The sequence below is a fragment of the Physcomitrium patens genome, chromosome 7 (assembly GCF_059467195.1).
Source record: "Physcomitrium patens ecotype Gransden chromosome 7, ASM5946719v1, whole genome shotgun sequence".
In the NCBI taxonomy this organism is placed as follows: Eukaryota; Viridiplantae; Streptophyta; class Bryopsida; order Funariales; family Funariaceae; genus Physcomitrium; species Physcomitrium patens.
The window spans coordinates 1,228,005-1,248,262 of record NC_143416.1 but is presented as its reverse complement, the minus strand read 5'-3'; the positions used below and the strand labels follow the sequence as shown (position 1 = coordinate 1,248,262).

The 20,258-nt window shown below is 45.4% G+C and overlaps 4 protein-coding genes across 16 annotated transcripts; 3 read left to right on the top strand and 1 right to left on the bottom strand.

Annotated features, from left to right (window-relative positions):
• The first annotated feature begins 904 nt into the window (after positions 1 to 904).
• On the top strand, positions 905 to 3,418 carry LOC112278584 (uncharacterized). The gene is made up of 7 exons (XM_024512190.3): positions 905 to 1,005; positions 1,178 to 1,343; positions 1,622 to 1,712; positions 1,893 to 2,012; positions 2,144 to 2,234; positions 2,552 to 2,628; positions 2,835 to 3,418. The coding sequence occupies exons 1-7, from the start codon at positions 978 to 980 to the stop codon at positions 2,958 to 2,960; spliced, it is 699 nt and encodes a 232-aa protein (XP_024367958.1). The 5' UTR covers positions 905 to 977; the 3' UTR covers positions 2,961 to 3,418.
• An 873-nt stretch (positions 3,419 to 4,291) lies between these two features.
• LOC112278583 (50S ribosomal protein L6, chloroplastic-like) lies at positions 4,292 to 8,395 on the top strand. 13 transcript variants are annotated; one of them, XM_090251591.1, is made up of 7 exons: positions 4,292 to 4,710; positions 4,877 to 5,151; positions 5,912 to 6,043; positions 6,319 to 7,002; positions 7,240 to 7,799; positions 7,945 to 8,036; positions 8,191 to 8,395. In XM_090251591.1, the coding sequence occupies exons 1-4, from the start codon at positions 4,358 to 4,360 to the stop codon at positions 6,360 to 6,362; spliced, it is 804 nt and encodes a 267-aa protein (XP_090107717.1). In that variant the 5' UTR covers positions 4,292 to 4,357; the 3' UTR covers positions 6,363 to 7,002; positions 7,240 to 7,799; positions 7,945 to 8,036; positions 8,191 to 8,395. The 13 variants fall into 13 exon arrangements, with proteins under 13 accessions (XP_090107717.1, XP_090107718.1, XP_090107724.1 ...); XM_090251592.1 differs by having other exon boundaries at positions 7,190 to 7,799; XM_090251598.1 differs by lacking the exon at positions 5,912 to 6,043.
• Positions 8,396 to 9,939: 1,544 nt separating this feature from the next.
• LOC112278586 (elongation factor 2) lies at positions 9,940 to 14,011 on the top strand. The gene is made up of 3 exons (XM_024512193.3): positions 9,940 to 10,042; positions 10,401 to 10,488; positions 11,254 to 14,011. The coding sequence occupies exons 1-3, from the start codon at positions 10,040 to 10,042 to the stop codon at positions 13,692 to 13,694; spliced, it is 2,532 nt and encodes an 843-aa protein (XP_024367961.1). The 5' UTR covers positions 9,940 to 10,039; the 3' UTR covers positions 13,695 to 14,011.
• A 2,154-nt stretch (positions 14,012 to 16,165) lies between these two features.
• LOC112284808 (elongation factor 2) lies at positions 16,166 to 19,833 on the bottom strand. Its single transcript, XM_090251639.1, has 3 exons — positions 19,740 to 19,833; positions 19,303 to 19,390; positions 16,166 to 18,719 (listed from the first exon to the last, which is right to left on the bottom strand). Exons 1-3 carry the CDS (start codon positions 19,740 to 19,742, stop codon positions 16,279 to 16,281), a joined length of 2,532 nt encoding a protein of 843 aa, XP_090107765.1. The 5' UTR covers positions 19,743 to 19,833; the 3' UTR covers positions 16,166 to 16,278.
• Positions 19,834 to 20,258: the final 425 nt, after the last annotated feature.

Below are 20,258 nucleotides of genomic sequence, written 5' to 3'. Positions count from 1 at the left end.
TGTGCTTGTAGCTTGAGACTATACTAATACTTGTCTATATGTTCATATAAAATATGGATATAAATGACGATCATTGCTTTTCACATATCAATATAACCATGAATATTTTAATAGATGATTTTAATTATTTTAGAATATTGTTGCAAAATAAATAAACAAATAATATTTATGAAATTGTAATGTATCATGTTTTTTAAATACCACATTTCCATTGAAGTGTTCTACAAATTGGCATCATATATATATATATATATATATATATATTTCCAATGTATAACATTTTCCAATATAGAGTAACATAGTTTATAAAATCACTAGATTTAATCTTCATTCTACTATTATTCTTATTTCTATTCATTATACTATTTTAATTTAAATAGCTCATTAGATACTTAAATAAAATTTAATTAGTTTTTTTCATCACATATATAAATGAGTGTAAAGGTTTATAAAAAATGTATGATAATTTTTAACTGGTTTCTTCTTGCAAACCATGTTTTTATTTTTCAACAATCATGCTATTTATTTTTCTTGTTAATATTCATTTCTTGACCAATGCAAAGAAAATTTTCCTGCAAATTCAGAACTACTAATCTTCAATTTTAACTAACAATCTTGTACTCTACAACCACCACAAACACAAATCTCACAATCAGCTACGACGAAACAGAAAAAAGTAAAAGGAGAGCAAAAGGAATTAAGATATAAAGTAACGCTTCCGAAAAAGCATATGGTAAGATGAGGTAAAAGGCACGTCGAGTGATGGCACCTGGGCCTTGGTTCCATTGCCCAGTGTGAACAGAGCTACAATTGGACAGATTAGGGTTTAAGCCCCTAAAGCAGAATCTGCTAGGGTTTAACGACATAGCCATGTCCTTCGAGCTTCAGGACCCTTGTTCAACGATTGTTACTCCTGGCGTCAGGCGTCTGCTCATTTTGCGACATCGTGATCATCTGCCGCAAACGCCCCTTGCATCATGCCGAAGTCGAAGAGAAATAAGCTCGGTGAGAACAAGCAGCTCGGATGCTCTCGTGTTGGTTTCACAAGGAACTCAGCACGTCGTTTTCTGTTCGACCGAATGGTATTCGAATGCGCGTGTTATTGTCGCAGTCGTATCAGGATTGAATGAGGCGGTTGTGGTGTTTCTAAGCTCGACTTTGTTTGGTTATGTTGCAGTGACTCTGTCGAAGACGAAGAAGAAGGGCAAGGAGCAGAAGGAGTCGCTCGTGAAGTCTGTTCGCGACTGTCTCGATGAGTATGCTTCGCTTTACATTTTCTCTTTCGTGAACATGCGGAATACTAAGTTCAAAGAATTCAAGGAAAAGCTCAAGGCTAGTTCCAGGTGTTGTACTCTTGCTCCATCTTTTGTAGCGCTTCTCGCGCATGTCCTATCAGTGAAATGTGGTCTTAGTGGTTTGAACTTTTTTCTATTAATTTCACGTTGTAGTTTTGATGAGAGTATGTAAACAAGATGGATCTGGACTCCCTAATGTGTCTCGTTCAGTTTGGCTTGTAAGCGTTCATTTTGCAGTCTGCTTCAATCATAATCCATTAATAATGATCAATGCTGGTGGTTTGAGCGTGTGTGCTTGTTCTAAGCATGGCATCGTGGCTGATCAGGTTCTTTTTGGGAGGAAACAAAGTACTTCAGATAGCTCTAGGGAAAACAGCTGCTGAAGAGCATAAGGAAGGATTGCATCAAGCTAGCGAGGTATTGTTAAAGTGGTTCTGAATTAACATAACCTGAGTTACATGTAATTTTCTGTATGGAACGTACAAATTAAGTTGGGGAGCTTACGCCTCTATTTCGTCACCAAAATTTTGTGTTGCGACTTGAACGTTGTTCCTGATGTTGTTGGATAATTATGAAACCCTGTTTTCTCTCTTGCAGCAAATACATGGATTTTGTGGTCTGTTCTTCACCAACCTTCCAAAGTTTGAAGTTCTTAGGGAATTCCGGGAGTTTGAGGAGTTGGATTTCGCACGGACTGGCAGCATTGCTACTGAGACGGTAAGGGTCTAGTTCTACGTGGGAGTGAGGAGTTATTGTTTCTCCTCTTTTTTATTACCGCATCTTGTTTGCTAGGTTGATGCTATGAATACAATTCGTACTGTACTAAATGACATCGGGTTTGATGACAGGTGGACCTTAAAGAAGGACCATTAGATCAATTCACTCATGACATGGAACCTTTTCTTCGCAAGCAAGGCATGCCTGTTCGGCTAAATAGAGGCATGTTCTTCTTCCTGTTCTTGTCCGTAATCATTTTCCTCAAAGAGCTGGATACTTGCTGTATCTTGATGCTGGAAACCGGTCCTCTAGGATGAAACTGGGTCGCAAACTTGAATATCAACTTGAATTATTGAAAGGAATTGAAGTGGATCACCATGGATGTGTGTTAAAAATAGTGTAGTGGGATTTTGTCATGCCATTACTCCCGTTTTTCACTTTTGAATACGATCATTTGCAATCTCTTGCGTTCTCGACGGTAGTTCTTATCTTGTCATTTTATTTATTTTTTAAAATATTAATCTTTTTTTGTTATGCAGGTGTTATAGAGCTTGTTGCAGACTACAATGTCTGTACAGAGGGTCAGAACATTTCACCTGAAGCCTCAAGAATACTGGTATTTTCTCTTCTCATGACTTCGCGTGATTTTTGTCTTTATTTTTATTTCTTCTATTAATTAGACACGATCCTGCAACATAAGCTCTTAGGATCAAGTAACACTATGTCTTCGTCTATCTTACAGCTTTTTGAACGTAGTCGCTTCATAGTCCATGGAATATTGTGGTTATTGGAATTCACGAACATCTCCCTTTTCGGATGCAGAGACTGCTGGGTGTTCAAATGGCCGCTTTTAAGATGCACCTGCGATGTCGCTGGACACCTGATGAATTCGAGGTTTTCGAAACAGAGGAAAACCCTCAGTCAGGCAATTCCTCTGATAGCTCTTAGGCTTGCATCATTACATTATTTTCATTTGCTGTGCACTTCTTGTCAACTTTGTAAGATGAGGTTGAGAATTTGTGAACAGTTGGTCTGTTCATTATCCTCTAGACAACCGCCTTACAATGCAGACTATACTTTAGACTCGCCTCCACTGTATTATGAGATCTTAAACACTGTACGCGTCGATGCTACGAAGGAATTTCGGCATGAAGGAAAAGTACAGGCTGAGTCAGGGATTTTTTTCAAACTGATTTTTAGCTCTTCTTAGATTCTGATTAGTTTGGGCTCCCAATTCTCCATCTGAATGAACGGGGAGGTGCTCTGAAGCAGATTTAGTGTGTGCTGCCACATATGCGACGTCACTAAATTAGCGAAATGTAACTGAAACCTATTTGATGGATCCACCTTCATCTGATTGATATCTGTCCCAACTTCAGTAAACTCGTACAGAAGAGTTGTCCACAGCAGAGTTCAAATTCGTGTTCAAAGTTGGATTGGTTATACCTGCCCTGTTGCAACAAAACAGAATTTTCTCAATCTATGGTGATGTCAATGTGGTCAGAAGTATGAAGTGAATTCAATTGCACTGAGGGCCGGAACTGTGCGGAACATTGTCTTAATGTTCTCATGAAGGACTGTTGATCTTGAACAGCATCAATGGGGAAGAAGCTCCCAGCAGTATCTTACGGCACGAACCAGATGAGATAATTGAGAAGGATTTAGGACTAGGAATTATATTTTCCTATGGAATCTTTTCTGCTTTGTTTTACAGTAATACCTAATTATGAGTGACTAAGCTATGAGGATTCTTCTTTCAACTTCTTTGCAGCAATTATGTGCCATGAATCAAATCTTCACAACACAAGTCGATTTTAGGAGTTCACAAGTGATTTCAATGGCTGTTTTCACATATTGTCCACACCTCTTAGATTACCACGATAAATTTCACAGAAACCGATCATTACAATCATCTTGCAAGCTTTGAGAAACACTTATAATCCTTTTTGACAACGTGACCATGTTCTCCATACGAAATTGATCTATAATCGACAACTTTTGGAGTCTCTTTCTCATTACAATTTGACAGTTTGAAGATTGTACTTGAGATTGTATTTTCAGTTTTAAGTTAAGCTCGATAATTTCCAAATTGTCTGTCTTTTGACCACACTCAGCTCAGAATGAAAATTCGCAGACAAGGATGTCGACCATACAGAACTCGAATGGATGGATATACATCCAAAAGAGGGGCACCGAGACGGATGATATTGGTGGATAAGATGGATGAAGCTCAGCAGCCATATCTACCAGCACCACGAGATAGAGCGGCGGGAGCCGGTTGCGTCTTCCCTTCGTTGCCTCTCGGGCGGAAGAATTGTCGATTGATTTGTGTGGATTATGCAGTGATGGCGTCGCTGGCGTGCTCCCTCTCAGCCCCCTGCAGCTCATCCCTGCGAAGCAGCTTCCAAGGAGAGTCTCTTATTGTCGACAATGCCGGTTCGTTGTGCCAGGTGCAGCTGCAAGGCAAGGGAGCGCTCGTAATCGAGGCCAAGGAGTCGAGGATTGGAAAAGCCCCGATTCCCGTGCCGAAGGGTGTTACTGTCAACCTCGATGGCCAGAACTTGTCCGTCAAGGGTGCCCTCGGAGAGCTCGTGAGAACTTACCCCCGAGAGGTGAAGCTCACGAACTCGGGCGAGGTTCTGCTGGTGGAGAGGGCTGTGGAGTCCAGGAGAGCTCGCCAAATGCACGGTCTCTTCAGGTATGCGGAATTCACTTGAATAGGTTTTGTTTCTTTACTTTGTTGCTGTTTGTGGCGATTCTTGAATGAAGGGAGTGTAGTGACTATATTTGAAAGAACTTAGATCTAAGGATGCCAAGAATTTGGGAACCGAGGTTAAGGTTGTTGTGGTTTTGGAATGATTTAGGACATTGACGGATAACATGGTTATCGGAGTGAGCAAGGGATTCGAGAAGAGACTCCAGCTCATCGGTGTGGGATACAGAGCAGCCGTAGAGAAGGACGAGCTAGCACTGAATTTGGGATTCTCCCACCAAGTGCGCATGAAAATTCCTGAGGCTATCACTGTGAAGGTGGAGGAGAACACGAGGGTGATAGTGTCGGGCAAAGACAAATGCGCTGTGGGAGACTTTTCTGCCGCGGTCAGGAAGTGGAGGCCCCCGGAACCCTACAAGGGCAAAGGTATCAAATACTCTGACGAGGTTATCCGTCGTAAGGAGGGCAAGGTCGGCAAGAAGAAGTAGACAGTTTCTCTCTACCAAGGTTCCTCTTAGTCTTAGTTTCCACTTCATCTTTTGGCTTTTTTGGGGGTGATTTTTTTGGGTTGGGTCAAATTTGATGCCACAATGGATGTTTGTCGGATTCCCAGCTTTCAATATATGGCTGTTTTAGAGTCTCAATTTTGTTTCGATATTTGTCTTTGCACTGTTTCTGCTCCCATCATTGTAGTGATTTAGCTCTATCTCTGGTTCTCGTAAGTTGCTTGAAATGAACAGTGTCTGTCAGCCATACGGAGCAACAGCCGTTACAGTTAGCAGAGTGGAATCATTTTCTTTTTCAGGATTATCATGTGTGAAAGTGCAGAAGTGCGCAATCATTCGTAGTTATTTCAGACTTGAATTTTAGATAGGGTTTCTAGTGCTTTTGATGTTGCTTGAGAGGTTGCATGAGGGATGATGTGGATCTAATTTATTAACCAATATAAATTCTCTTACGTGTATTTTGTCTTTGATTCCTCACGCTCACTCTTTTAGACACGTCTGGTTCCACTTACAAATTGCTAGTGTCATTAGCATTCAGACAATGTATGGGCATAGTGCATATAATTTGGATTCAGTAGTAGGTTCCGCAAAAAAGGACCGCTACTGTAATTCTATAGTCTTATTTCCACTATCCGCTGTTACTTGACGTTCATTTGACGCAAACTCGTTTCTCGGTACAGCGAAAAAATCCGCTGTATGTAAAAACATAGGTATAAATGGAGGTTTAAATAGCAACCACAGTGAAGTTTTACATCTTGTCACCATCGGCATGTCTCACATCCTCCAGTCACCCCATCTGCTTGTCCATGTGTGTAAGCACTGTTCCAACACAGATCTGATGTTTTTTTTCAATGAGGAGTGCCGTAGAGTACATCCTTCTAATCGCATCCACTGCGGTATACAGTTTGATCTTAGGGACAAAGATCTCGGCAGGCTTACAACATCTAGTGGAAGTTTCGATTTTACGTAACCCATATAGGAGCCAGGCCTGCGTGCATGTAGAGTATTTCACTGTTACCATCCACGTAAACGGCGCTGCAATTTTATCATCTACATCTAAATAACCTCAAGTGCTGCTGCGCTCCAGGTTTCACTTACAATTGGGTGTGTGGCGTATCAACCTGTGACTGAAAAATGGAACTAGCAACGATAGCTGGAATCGGTGGAGGGATCAAGGCATTGTCCTCGTGGGGTACTGCAGTGGTTTGAGTGTTGCATCATCCACTTTTTAGAACCCCAAGCGCCGCTGTATTTTTGGTTTGACTCAACACCAGATTTTCTGCGTTGTTGCCCTTTCCTTGGCCCTGATTCAATTAAGGCTGGTGTTTGTGATTAGTTGCAGTTTAATTATCATTTAACAGCCCTCTTGAAGATTCTGACTACTTCAAGAACTACAGATCCATCATGCTCAATCAATTTAGTGCTAACCATGTGGCTAATTGGGACCCCGGACACGCATTTAAGTGTTGAATATTATCAGGGATACATGTAGTTCGGTGTGGACACGGTTATCTAAAGGAATGTGTAATTTCGAAGAGAGTGTTGTGGGCATTTGTGTTAGAGACGCTGATATAATTGTGTGGGTTCTTGACAAAGAATTTATGCCAGCTTGTCTTTGTAGCCGGTACTTGTATGTTAAGTTATAGTTGCTACTTGTCAGTAGCTCTTGCATCTACACACTCAAGAATGAGCATTTTTCTCAGTTGCTCTATGTTCTCTTCCTGTGGAGAGTTTCAAGATCGATCGTTCGGATGACGCCTGCTCTCCTATGGTATGCGTTGTTCGCCTTTCCCTTTTTTTCCTCTTTCAATTACGATCTAACCAGTTGCTATTTGACATCCAATGTCCTTCGAGTGATGAAATACAATGCATGCATAAATATACTGCTTTCAATCTTCTGAAAAATTGCTCTACGAAACCTTCCTCAAATGAAGGAGAAAGGAATCGTGGACTTGCAGGATGTAGTGGGCTGGAAGTGGCTCATTTCTTGCTTCGTGTGTTTGCGAAGAGGTGGGTTCGTCGTTCCCTGAGAATCAGTCTAACGAAGAAGAGGAGTGTGGGTTCTGGACATTGGCCATGGGCGACGGCGGAAGCAGGGTGGTTTCAGCACCTATCAGGTGGATCGAAGAACCAGTGATGAATAGGATTACAGCAGGAGAACTATACGAGGACTCGCAACCTCCCCAGATGAGATTCTTTTCTTGCATGAAATTTTTAGGCTGATCCGATGAGGATTCTTTCTTCCTGAGCCAAACCGCGTTCACTACTGCGTGGAGATACTGTTTGCAATTCTCACCCAGAAAGCATCGACAAATTGCACAAGGGCAAGATATGCAAAATTTCTTCGGTTTTCTATGAAATTGAAAAATATTATTTGTGGGTACTATGTGAAGGTTTGATAGAATCATTGCATCAACAAGTTTGCACTTCATACTAATCTTCCAGGTCACACAGACTTAATCGTTACTTCAAATTTCAGCTTCATTATTCATGTTTCCTCACATGAACAAGATCATGATCTCGCAGCAAATTACTTCCAGGAGCAAACACACAGGATATGTTAAGTTGGTAATGCTGTGCTGGGTTTACTTGATTCATGATTTAGTTGCCGTTGTAATACAAGGTTGATGCGCTTTATTGTATTCTGTCATGCTTTGCTTGACTGTACTGATTTCCGGCCTGTGGAATACCGTTTCTGCAATGTGGTTAGCAGCAGGTGATGGTGGAAAGCAACTTGACAAAGCTGCTGCTGAACATGGAAACCAAGCACGTTCCATTGCTGACGTCCAATGTAGCTAGGTGCAGGTAGAATCGGTCTTATTTCAACTTTGCCTCTAGTGATGAGCTGTGACTGCATGTCATTCACAGAGGGAAAACGCCTGCCAATTTTAAGCTCAGCAATTGCTTACTTATGCTAAAAGTGTGTAATTACAAACCAATAGTCTGTGATGCTGTGCAGATGATACGAGGCTAGAGAGATGATGGTAGCTGTGCTGCAGTTCCTAGGCAAGACTCTTTCAACAGTTTGGCTATTCCGATGTTTGAGTAATGATTATTGCAACTTCAACAAAGATTTGGAGGAATGTGTTAATGATGTTTTTTTGAATCATTTACCAGCAATCTTATTGCTGTTTATTGTATAATTGAATGTCATGCTTATAGTCCACCTTTCCAATTGTACCTCATATATATATATGTATGTATGTATGTATGTATTTCAAAATGTGTTTTTATTTTGCAAGCAATTAGGTGGAGTTGTTATTTTAATCTTTTAACAGCTTGGATGAAGCAACTGGAGCAAAATCTGAATAAAAATAAAGAGGTGGTTGGATGAAGATGTAGTATCAGTAAGGGAGTTATGTTTCAATTTGTAGCTATCATTATACGAATTCTCTGAACATTTTCTTCACTTCTTTGTTGAATTACTATTAGATTCTCATTGATGATGGACATGGTAAAACAACTTTTCTTTTGCAAAAGAAATTATTTTATACAATTTTAGTTATGTCAACTGAATTTGGTTACCTTTTTTCAACATTTTCCCTTCTCCCTCTACATACGAAGGAGAAAAGTAATACTGAAAAAACAAAACATTGCTACCGTGAACAATAATGATGAAATTTATATTTAAGAAATAGAATGTATATATTTTAAAAATATTCAAGAAACTTTACCAAATACTTCTTGACAATAAAACCTTTGTTTACTTTTCAAATATAGTATCATCAACAAAAACAAATTTCTAGCTAATCTTCTTGGTTTTAAACAACTAAGCATTGTGCTGATCGTGTGGGGACATCGAAAGCGAATTTAAAGTGCCGAGGATAAAGTGGATGAAAAGTACAAGAATATTCAAGGTTAATAACATTGAGCAACAATTCATATACAAATATAATTTGGTTATTTGATATCCCTCAAGTAATATTTCTTGCTTACTTGATAATATTTGTTGGAATGGAGGTGGTTCCAAAAATTTTGAACTCATAACCTGGGATCTTACATAATTAATAAAACAATGTGAAACTATATACTTAAAATGGGATGGAGATATGGATTGAGAATATAATGTTGTTTGTGGATGAAAGTAGATATGAGGGAGGGTGGGAAGGGGAGAATGATGATCGTGGTCGCTTGGTGCTACTTGTTCATGCACATCCACTCATGACCCTCTAATTTCATATTGTTACCTGGGAATCATATAATTTCACGATCCTACATAAATTACAAAACGTCACATAATTTTAATTTTTTTCATCCACAGAAGTTGTGAATTAAAAGGAGTACATGTATATATTATTATTCCTAAAAAAGGCATCCATCTATGTCCAATTATTCATCCCAAGCCCACCCATCCGTCCATATCCACTCACTTATCCTAATAATCACACACCAATTGACATTCATCCATCCGTCCACCCATCATCCAGCCCGTCCAATGACGTGGCCGTCACTCCTGAAGAGAACGCCGCCCGCGGACGCGAAAGCCCAAAAGTGGAAAAGGGCAACGAAACCTCGAAAGACAAGTCAAGACACCCGGAGCGACGACAAAGACCACCGCGACCCCGAAAACCCTAACCCCTACTCCTCCCTGTGGACGTTAGATCGACTGCCATTCAGCTCATCTTGGCCGTCAATATAGGGCATTAGAAACCCAAGTCTCGCAGACTATTCACGAGCTCGCTGCGCAGTCCGGCCTCTTTTGCATCAGGAGAAGAGCTCCCCGCTCTGTCTCTTTCTCTGTCTCACTCTTCTTCTACCTCGGAATTCCTTGGTTGCCCGGTGGGCGAGAATTCCTCCAGCTCGCCAAGATGGTTCTTTGCTTCACCCCCTATTTCTTAAGCGTTTTCATTCTGTAAATTATTGGGGGAGCTCATAGGTTTACAAAATTTCTTGTTTTTTGGTCTCATAGTCCTAGGGCGCCTTAGTGAGTGTCTTGAAGTCTGAGAAGTTGTTCTAGTTTTGTATGTATGAGGTGTGTGAATTTCAGAGGGATGTTGTGTGGAACTGGCGTAGTTTCTGTGGCGGCTGATTCTTACCCAGAGATTGTATTGGGTTTCGGAGCCGTTTCCGCGAACACTACGTCATTCGGACCTTGGTTCCGGAATCATATTTTCGAATTCGGTTGAAATTGAGTGTCCGCTTATGCTGTCGAGAGTGTGTGCTCTGCAGGTGAAGTTTTCAGCTGAGGAGCTCCGTGCTATTATGGACAAGAAGCACAATATTCGTAACATGTCTGTCATTGCCCACGTTGACCACGGTACGTATCAGAAACTATTACTTAGTGGATTTCCTATGATTACTATTCTGACACAATTGACTTCATCGAATTGAATTTCGAAAGTTACTCTGTGTTCAAGAAGAGTAGTTCTACAACTAACATCATTGAATAAATAGCTCAAATAGAATTGAAGTCACATATGACTATTTAATTGTTCTTCAAATCCGTTACACTGTGTGCGATTCACTTAGACTGCAGCGGTATAATTTATAACTGCGTCCTCTAGTTCGCAATTTAGGCACATTATGAACATAAATCTGACCTTACCCAGATCTAAGTCCTCCGATACACTGATTGAAGTTGTTGACAGGATGTCTGCCCATGTACGGAATGCTCAAAGTTACATAAAAAGCATAATGCAGAAAAAACATTAAAATAGCCATCTTCAAACTATCTTATATAGAGCTTACTCTAAGCATTTGATGTAGTCCAGCATATCTAAAAGTATAGATCAATATGACTCAAACCATAATTATACTCTTCCAAATCAAATTACATTACGAGGTGCTCCTCCAACACCTTTTGTCTGACGATACAGTGTCCGATGATTCAGTCATACTTCAGGTAGTGCTACAAACCCACGATGTGTCCATTGTGACCATGACCTTCCTCAGAATTCTCTAACACATCTCAGGAAGATAAAAATCTGAACAAACTGAATTAGCAAAACATTTGAGGAAATCTGATGATAACAGAGTCAAAACATGCCTAGATTAATGGGGGTGAGTGGTGGAAATGTGGCAGGGAAGTCGACACTGACGGATTCGCTGGTGGCTGCTGCGGGGATTATCGCGCAGGAGACGGCCGGAGATGTGCGTCTGACGGACACCCGGCAGGATGAGGCGGATCGTGGTATTACGATCAAGTCGACCGGTATCTCGTTGTACTACGAGATGACTTCGGAGTCGCTGAAGGACTACCACGGCGAGAAGGACGGATGCGACTACCTGATCAACCTGATCGATTCGCCTGGGCACGTGGATTTTTCGTCGGAGGTGACTGCGGCGCTGCGTATCACTGACGGAGCGCTGGTGGTGGTGGACTGCGTGGAGGGAGTGTGCGTGCAGACGGAGACGGTGCTGCGACAGGCTCTGGGAGAGAGGATCAGGCCGGTGTTGACGGTGAACAAGATGGACCGATGCTTTTTGGAGCTGCAGGTGGACGGCGAGGAGGCGTACCAGACGTTCCAGCGGGTGATCGAGAGCGCGAACGTGATCATGGCGACGTACGAGGATGCGCTGCTGGGAGACGTGCAGGTGTATCCGGAGAAGGGGACGGTGGCGTTTTCGGCGGGTCTGCACGGGTGGGCTTTCACGCTGACGAACTTCGCGAAGATGTACGCGGGGAAGTTCGGAGTGGACGAGAAGAAGATGATGGAGAGGCTGTGGGGCGAGAACTTTTTCGACCCGGCGACGAAGAAGTGGACGTCGAAGAACACGGGGTCGGCGACGTGCCAGCGTGGGTTCGTGCAGTTCGTGTACAACCCGATCAAGCAGGTGATCAACATCTGCATGAACGACCAGAAGGACAAGCTGTGGCCGATGTTGGCGAAGCTGAACTGCGGGCTGAAGTCGGAGGAGAAGGAGCTGGTGGGGAAGGCGCTGATGAAGAGGACGATGCAGGCGTGGCTGCCGGCGGCGAGCGCGCTGCTGGAGATGATGATCTTCCACCTGCCGTCCCCGGCGACGGCGCAGAAGTACAGGGTGGAGAACCTGTACGAGGGTCCGCTGGACGACCAGTACGCGAACGCGATCAGGAACTGCGACCCGAACGGGCCGCTGATGTTGTACGTGTCGAAGATGATTCCGGCGTCGGACAAGGGTCGGTTCTTCGCGTTCGGGCGTGTGTTCGCGGGGAAGGTGGCGACGGGAATGAAGGTTCGGATCATGGGGCCGAACTACGTGCCCGGCGGGAAGAAGGACCTGTACACGAAGTCGGTGCAGAGGACGGTTATCTGGATGGGAAGGAGGCAGGAGTCAGTGGAGGACGTGCCGTGCGGGAACACAGTGGCGATGGTTGGGCTGGACCAGTTCATCACGAAGAACGCAACGCTGACGGGCGAGAAGGAGACGGACGCGCACCCGATCCGGGCGATGAAGTTTTCGGTGTCGCCTGTGGTGCGTGTGGCGGTGCAGTGCAAGCACGCGTCGGACCTGCCGAAGCTGGTGGAGGGGCTGAAGCGGCTGGCGAAGTCGGACCCCATGGTGTTGTGTATGATCGAGGAGAGCGGGGAGCACATCATCGCGGGAGCGGGAGAGCTGCATTTGGAGATCTGTCTGAAGGATCTGCAGGAGGACTTCATGGGAGGCGCGGAGATCGTGGTGTCGGACCCGGTGGTGTCGTTCAGGGAGACGGTGCTGGACAAGTCGGTGCGGACGGTGATGAGCAAGTCGCCGAACAAGCACAACAGGCTGTACTTCGAGGCTCGGCCACTGGAGGAGGGGCTGCCGGAGGCGATCGACGACGGGCGGATCGGGCCGCGCGACGACCCGAAGGTGCGGTCGCAGATATTGGCGCAGGAGTTCGGGTGGGACAAGGACTTGGCGAAGAAGATCTGGTGTTTCGGACCGGAGACGACGGGACCGAACATGGTGGTGGACATGTGTAAGGGAGTGCAGTACCTGAACGAGATCAAGGACTCGGTGGTGGCGGCGTTCCAGTGGGCGACGAAGGAGGGTGCGTTGGCGGAGGAGAACATGCGCGGAATCGCGTTCGAGGTGTGCGACGTGGTGCTGCACACAGACGCGATCCATCGAGGAGGAGGGCAGGTGATCCCGACGGCGCGTCGTGTGATGTACGCGGCGCAGCTGACGGCGAAGCCGAGGCTGTTGGAGCCGGTGTACTTGGTGGAGATCCAGGCACCGGAGGGCGCTCTGGGAGGAATCTACGGAGTGCTGAACCAGAAGCGTGGTCACGTGTTCGAGGAGGTGCAGAGGCCGGGTACGCCGCTGTACAACATCAAGGCATACTTGCCGGTCATCGAGTCGTTCGGGTTTTCGGGGACGTTGAGGGCGGCGACGTCCGGGCAAGCGTTCCCGCAGTGCGTGTTCGACCACTGGGAGATGATGACGAGCGACCCGTTGGAAGCCGGGACGCAGTCGGCCCAGATCGTGGCGGACGTGAGGAAGCGGAAGGGATTGAAGGAGCAGATCACGCCGTTGTCGGAGTACGAGGACAAGTTGTAAGGAAGGAGGCGCAGGTGGAGCATTGTGTTTTGGGATATTATGCTGGCTGGCGTTCGTTTTGTTGGACAAGCGTTTAGATAGGTGTTGGGTTCCTATTCCAGGGGTCAATATTGAGAGGCAAGGACGCGAGGCCGTGGCAGGTAATTCGGGTCGGGAGGATTCAGTTGTGGAGTCCTCTGGTTTTGTGATTTAGAAGAGTGGGCTCTCCGAGTTAGCGGCCTGGAAATTCGGACCTTAGTGGTAATTGGGAACATTTGAACGAGACGGGATGTTTTTTGCCTATTGGAGTGAATCTGAACGTTTTCAACCCTTCGTTACTTGTTGTGGTGGTGCGTCGCATTGGTGTCGGTGTTTTTTGTTATGTTTTGTGTGTGGCGAGAGGTTCTCAGCGTGTTTTGGCATGTGACTTTGGTTGTGCGTTAGCCTGGTCTTTGGTAAGTGGAGTGGACTGCGAATTTGTTTATTTTTAATTTTTTTGCCGCGGATTGTTACATCTCAGCGTATTCGTTCTCAGGAACCACCCTCTGGAGCTCTTGCACTTGGACTTTGGCTACCACTATACCACTATATTTTGGCTATACAAGTAGCTAATGAGTTTTCTTCTTTTCTCAACCTCATAATTTGTCTAAAAAGATATGGTTTTTATATGAACTGAGAAAAACAGTAGATAAATATGTTGCATTATTATCAACTAATACAATAGAAGAAGCTCTACAACGAGAAAAAGATAGAAATGAAGTTGACATAGAAAAATGAATCCTATGACTCACATTCTAAAGACATATGTAGTGACTTAGATGATGAAGAGAATAAGAAATAAAAGAAAAGAATCAAGAAGGTATTAAAAAAATATCTTAAAAAAATAAAAGGAGGAGATAACTCAACTAACAATTGGATCCAAAATAATTAAGATTGATGTAGTTTGCCACAAGTGCAACAATGAAGGACATTTCTCTTTAGAATGTTACTTGAAATTCTACACGAATTGCAACACCTATATTCATTAAATCAATAAGTGTACATTCAACCAATTATACCAAGATAGAAGTTTAGTAGTAAATCAAGTACATCCACAATTAAATAACATAAGAAGAAAAACATTCTTTATAAAAAAAATCCACCTATGAATAAATATAGGAATCAAGGACTTTTAAATCATCAACATTATTAAAGGTGGAATCTCCAAAAAAACAATAATTATTAAAGAGAAGACATATACCTTTATAGAAAAGGGTATGGACTGAATTACAATTAAGATAGGCTGAGGCTGAAGTATAAGGAAAAGTATAAAAATAACAGATAAACAAACTTACCATTAGTTGTATCCAAAGATTTCCAACAAGTATTGAAGTTACAACAACATCCAACATTGTTTTTTACAATAGAATACAAAACATGACTAATTATATGCAAGGAATTTCAATAAGAATTAAATTTGCAACGACATGCACAAGTTTTATTACATCTTGTGCTTAGAGTATCAACTTGACCTTGTTGTCAACAAGTTCTTACAAACATCACTAAGTTGATTTCAATGTCATGGCAACTTGGACAAAAATAATTGGTTGGTTGGTAGTTGAGAAGTTCTCATTTGTTGCACAAAATCTACATGTTCACATTACATCAATATATGTTGCATGTCAATAAGTTTGATTTGAATTGGATGTTAGAGAACCATGCTACTAATACAAGGCAATACTTTTAATTATTTCAAAACAAATAGCATATTTTTAGGGAATTGTTAATGCTACATCCCCTACTGATATTGCTATACCTAATGTGATCTCCTCATAGACAACTAGCTAATAATATGTCTCTTTCACAAATTTTTCCTTTTATTTGCTTAAAAAAAAGGATGGTGGTTGAGAGGAAGATAGTGAATATTTTATAAACAAACAAGTCATGAGATGTTTTCTTATAAAACAATATATTCGCCTCAAAAACTATTTAATTCAAAAATTTATTTTCTTTAAAATTTGCATGACAACAATACAAAATACTTATTTTTTTTTAATTTATCCTACTTTTGGATCAATAGTGAGATTAAATATTGGACCTCCAAATGCACACTGCGGGTAGAAGCATTAGAAGCATGTTTTTTAATCAATTTAAATTGTATAGAGGTCATATGTAATGTAGCAATATCAATTGAGATCCCATTAACTATACTCTATTTATAAGAACTACATTAATGCATTAACTATTCTCTATTTTTAAGAACTATGTTAAAGGGGCCTGCACATACTACTCTACTGACTGATGTATACAAATCACACGTCAACCCGCTACAAAGACATTAATTCTAACAAACATGCCAGATGAATAAACTCTATAAAAACAACTCTGCCAGTGCAGTGTCCAAGTTCAGATGTGTTGTGACGAAAAAGATTCGGAGATACAACATACTGTAAAACAATTTCCGATACAAACAAAACAGATTAAGCAACTGCGTTGAACTTGTGCACAGGTGATGACATAAATATAACAGTTCGGTTTTCGAGGATCAGTTTGAAGTAACACGCAAGGTTGCACAATAAATAACAGACTTATTCCAAAACACAATGCTCCACCTGCGCCTCCTTCCTTACAACTTGTCCTCGTACTCCGACAACGGCGTGATCTGCTCCTTCAATCCCTTCCGCTTCCTCACGTCCGCCACGATCTGGGCCGACTGCGTCCCGGCTTCCAACGGGTCGCTCGTCATCATCTCCCAGTGGTCGAACACGCACTGCGGGAACGCTTGCCCGGACGTCGCCGCCCTCAACGTCCCCGAAAACCCGAACGACTCGATGACCGGCAAGTATGCCTTGATGTTGTACAGCGGCGTACCCGGCCTCTGCACCTCCTCGAACACGTGACCACGCTTCTGGTTCAGCACTCCGTAGATTCCTCCCAGAGCGCCCTCCGGTGCCTGGATCTCCACCAAGTACACCGGCTCCAACAGCCTCGGCTTCGCCGTCAGCTGCGCCGCGTACATCACACGACGCGCCGTCGGGATCACCTGCCCTCCTCCTCGATGGATCGCGTCTGTGTGCAGCACCACGTCGCACACCTCGAACGCGATTCCGCGCATGTTCTCCTCCGCCAACGCACCCTCCTTCGTCGCCCACTGGAACGCCGCCACCACCGAGTCCTTGATCTCGTTCAGGTACTGCACTCCCTTACACATGTCCACCACCATGTTCGGTCCCGTCGTCTCCGGTCCGAAACACCAGATCTTCTTCGCCAAGTCCTTGTCCCACCCGAACTCCTGCGCCAATATCTGCGACCGCACCTTCGGGTCGTCGCGCGGCCCGATCCGCCCGTCGTCGATCGCCTCCGGCAGCCCCTCCTCCAGTGGCCGAGCCTCGAAGTACAGCCTGTTGTGCTTGTTCGGCGACTTGCTCATCACCGTCCGCACCGACTTGTCCAGCACCGTCTCCCTGAACGACACCACCGGGTCCGACACCACGATCTCCGCGCCTCCCATGAAGTCCTCCTGCAGATCCTTCAGACAGATCTCCAAATGCAGCTCTCCCGCTCCCGCGATGATGTGCTCCCCGCTCTCCTCGATCATACACAACACCATGGGGTCCGACTTCGCCAGCCGCTTCAGCCCCTCCACCAGCTTCGGCAGGTCCGACGCGTGCTTGCACTGCACCGCCACACGCACCACAGGCGACACCGAAAACTTCATCGCCCGGATCGGGTGCGCGTCCGTCTCCTTCTCGCCCGTCAGCGTTGCGTTCTTCGTGATGAACTGGTCCAGCCCAACCATCGCCACTGTGTTCCCGCACGGCACGTCCTCCACTGACTCCTGCCTCCTTCCCATCCAGATAACCGTCCTCTGCACCGACTTCGTGTACAGGTCCTTCTTCCCGCCGGGCACGTAGTTCGGCCCCATGATCCGAACCTTCATTCCCGTCGCCACCTTCCCCGCGAACACACGCCCGAACGCGAAGAACCGACCCTTGTCCGACGCCGGAATCATCTTCGACACGTACAACATCAGCGGCCCGTTCGGGTCGCAGTTCCTGATCGCGTTCGCGTACTGGTCGTCCAGCGGACCCTCGTACAGGTTCTCCACCCTGTACTTCTGCGCCGTCGCCGGGGACGGCAGGTGGAAGATCATCATCTCCAGCAGCGCGCTCGCCGCCGGCAGCCACGCCTGCATCGTCCTCTTCATCAGCGCCTTCCCCACCAGCTCCTTCTCCTCCGACTTCAGCCCGCAGTTCAGCTTCGCCAACATCGGCCACAGCTTGTCCTTCTGGTCGTTCATGCAGATGTTGATCACCTGCTTGATCGGGTTGTACACGAACTGCACGAACCCACGCTGGCACGTCGCCGACCCCGTGTTCTTCGACGTCCACTTCTTCGTCGCCGGGTCGAAAAAGTTCTCGCCCCACAGCCTCTCCATCATCTTCTTCTCGTCCACTCCGAACTTCCCCGCGTACATCTTCGCGAAGTTCGTCAGCGTGAAAGCCCACCCGTGCAGACCCGCCGAAAACGCCACCGTCCCCTTCTCCGGATACACCTGCACGTCTCCCAGCAGCGCATCCTCGTACGTCGCCATGATCACGTTCGCGCTCTCGATCACCCGCTGGAACGTCTGGTACGCCTCCTCGCCGTCCACCTGCAGCTCCAAAAAGCATCGGTCCATCTTGTTCACCGTCAACACCGGCCTGATCCTCTCTCCCAGAGCCTGTCGCAGCACCGTCTCCGTCTGCACGCACACTCCCTCCACGCAGTCCACCACCACCAGCGCTCCGTCAGTGATACGCAGCGCCGCAGTCACCTCCGACGAAAAATCCACGTGCCCAGGCGAATCGATCAGGTTGATCAGGTAGTCGCATCCGTCCTTCTCGCCGTGGTAGTCCTTCAGCGACTCCGAAGTCATCTCGTAGTACAACGAGATACCGGTCGACTTGATCGTAATACCACGATCCGCCTCATCCTGCCGGGTGTCCGTCAGACGCACATCTCCGGCCGTCTCCTGCGCGATAATCCCCGCAGCAGCCACCAGCGAATCCGTCAGTGTCGACTTCCCTGCCACATTTCCACCACTCACCCCCATTAATCCCGGCTCGGAAGAAATGTGTCCAGTTCATAGTAATCGTCGGGATGGTCGAGGAAAGAGCTGAGTTAATAAGAAAATAGTGGGACAATTCTGGTCAAATCGTTAGGCTATGGAACATTCAAGTTGTATCCTCATCGTATTGTTTGATTTCGTTAGTTGCCGCTATTTTGGTTTCCTCTTCAAATTCCTCGTCTACTATGGGTTTTGTGTTCGAAATCTGGACTCCGGTACAGTGAACAGGGGTGCGCGAGCGAACACAGATCAGCCGCGGGTATTGATCACTTACTACCACACGGACTTAAGTTTCACTGAAGTTGAAAGACCTATCTTCGAGGCAATATGTCAGGATGAGGATGCTAGATGTGTCCATTGTTTGGCCCGAGAGAGAGAGATTTTAAATCAAGTCAGTTTACTTGAAGCACAGTGTCAAGATTTACAAGGGAATGATGAAATTTAGGTCAATTCTATCTTGAAACGCAACAAATCTATAAACCAGAATGATTTCGAACGAAAACGGTGCACAAACCTCACAAGGAAGCACGAAGCACGTACCGTGATCGACGTGGGCAATAACGGACATATTTCTGATGTTGTGCTTCTTGTCCATAATGGCACGCAACTCTTCTGCCGAAAACTTCACCTGCGATCACAATTCCGGGGAACTCCATTGGCACGTCGTTTCCATACAGAATTAAACACACAGGAACCACACGCAAACAACACCGCTACGAAACCAACTCGAGAGGCACTAATAGCGCGGGGTAAAGCGCCGCCGGCGTATCCCTCGCAACACCATCTCAGTGGCGCAACTGCACGAGCCGCTCAGTCTCGAGACTCGAGACCAGGCCGCACAGTTCAAACCTCACGCAGGACCACGTAATCCAAGCCGATAACTAGGCAGCTGCAAACCTAGAATTGGGAACTGCAACAATTCCCAGAAACCATCACGGAATGCAACCACACAAAGAGTATGAGGGAGTGGAACGTACCATGGTGGCGAACGGTGGGTTGAGCCGCCCACAGGGCACAAAGGGGATTAGGGGGGGGGGAGAGAGGATGAGGAAGAGAGAGCACAAGGCTCTTCTCCGCTAGCAACGAAACGCTTGAGGAGGTGCGGTGCGGAGTATATGCGAGGGGTTGGTTCCTGATGCCGCCTTCGGTGGCTCGGATGGGGCGGGACGCCGGATCCGACGATGGCAGGCCTCGCGGTGGAAAATTAGGGTTTGACCTGCGTGGCTTCGCGCTGCCTGCAGTTTCACGGTTTCCTTCTTCCCCACTTTCACCCCTTTTCGTTTTGGCTCCAGAATATTGGTTTTAGGGCATCCGACAACTTTAGGGTGCGTTACGGATGAATGGCGTTGGACCGATGCAGGGTCCTTCAAATCCTCCAAACATGAATGATCTGAGGTGAAGGTGTCCTGGGAAAAGATGGGTTGTTCGAAAAAAGAAGAGGTGGTTTGTAAATTCAAAATTTTTGTGTTATAAATATGAGAAGATCGAGAGTACTT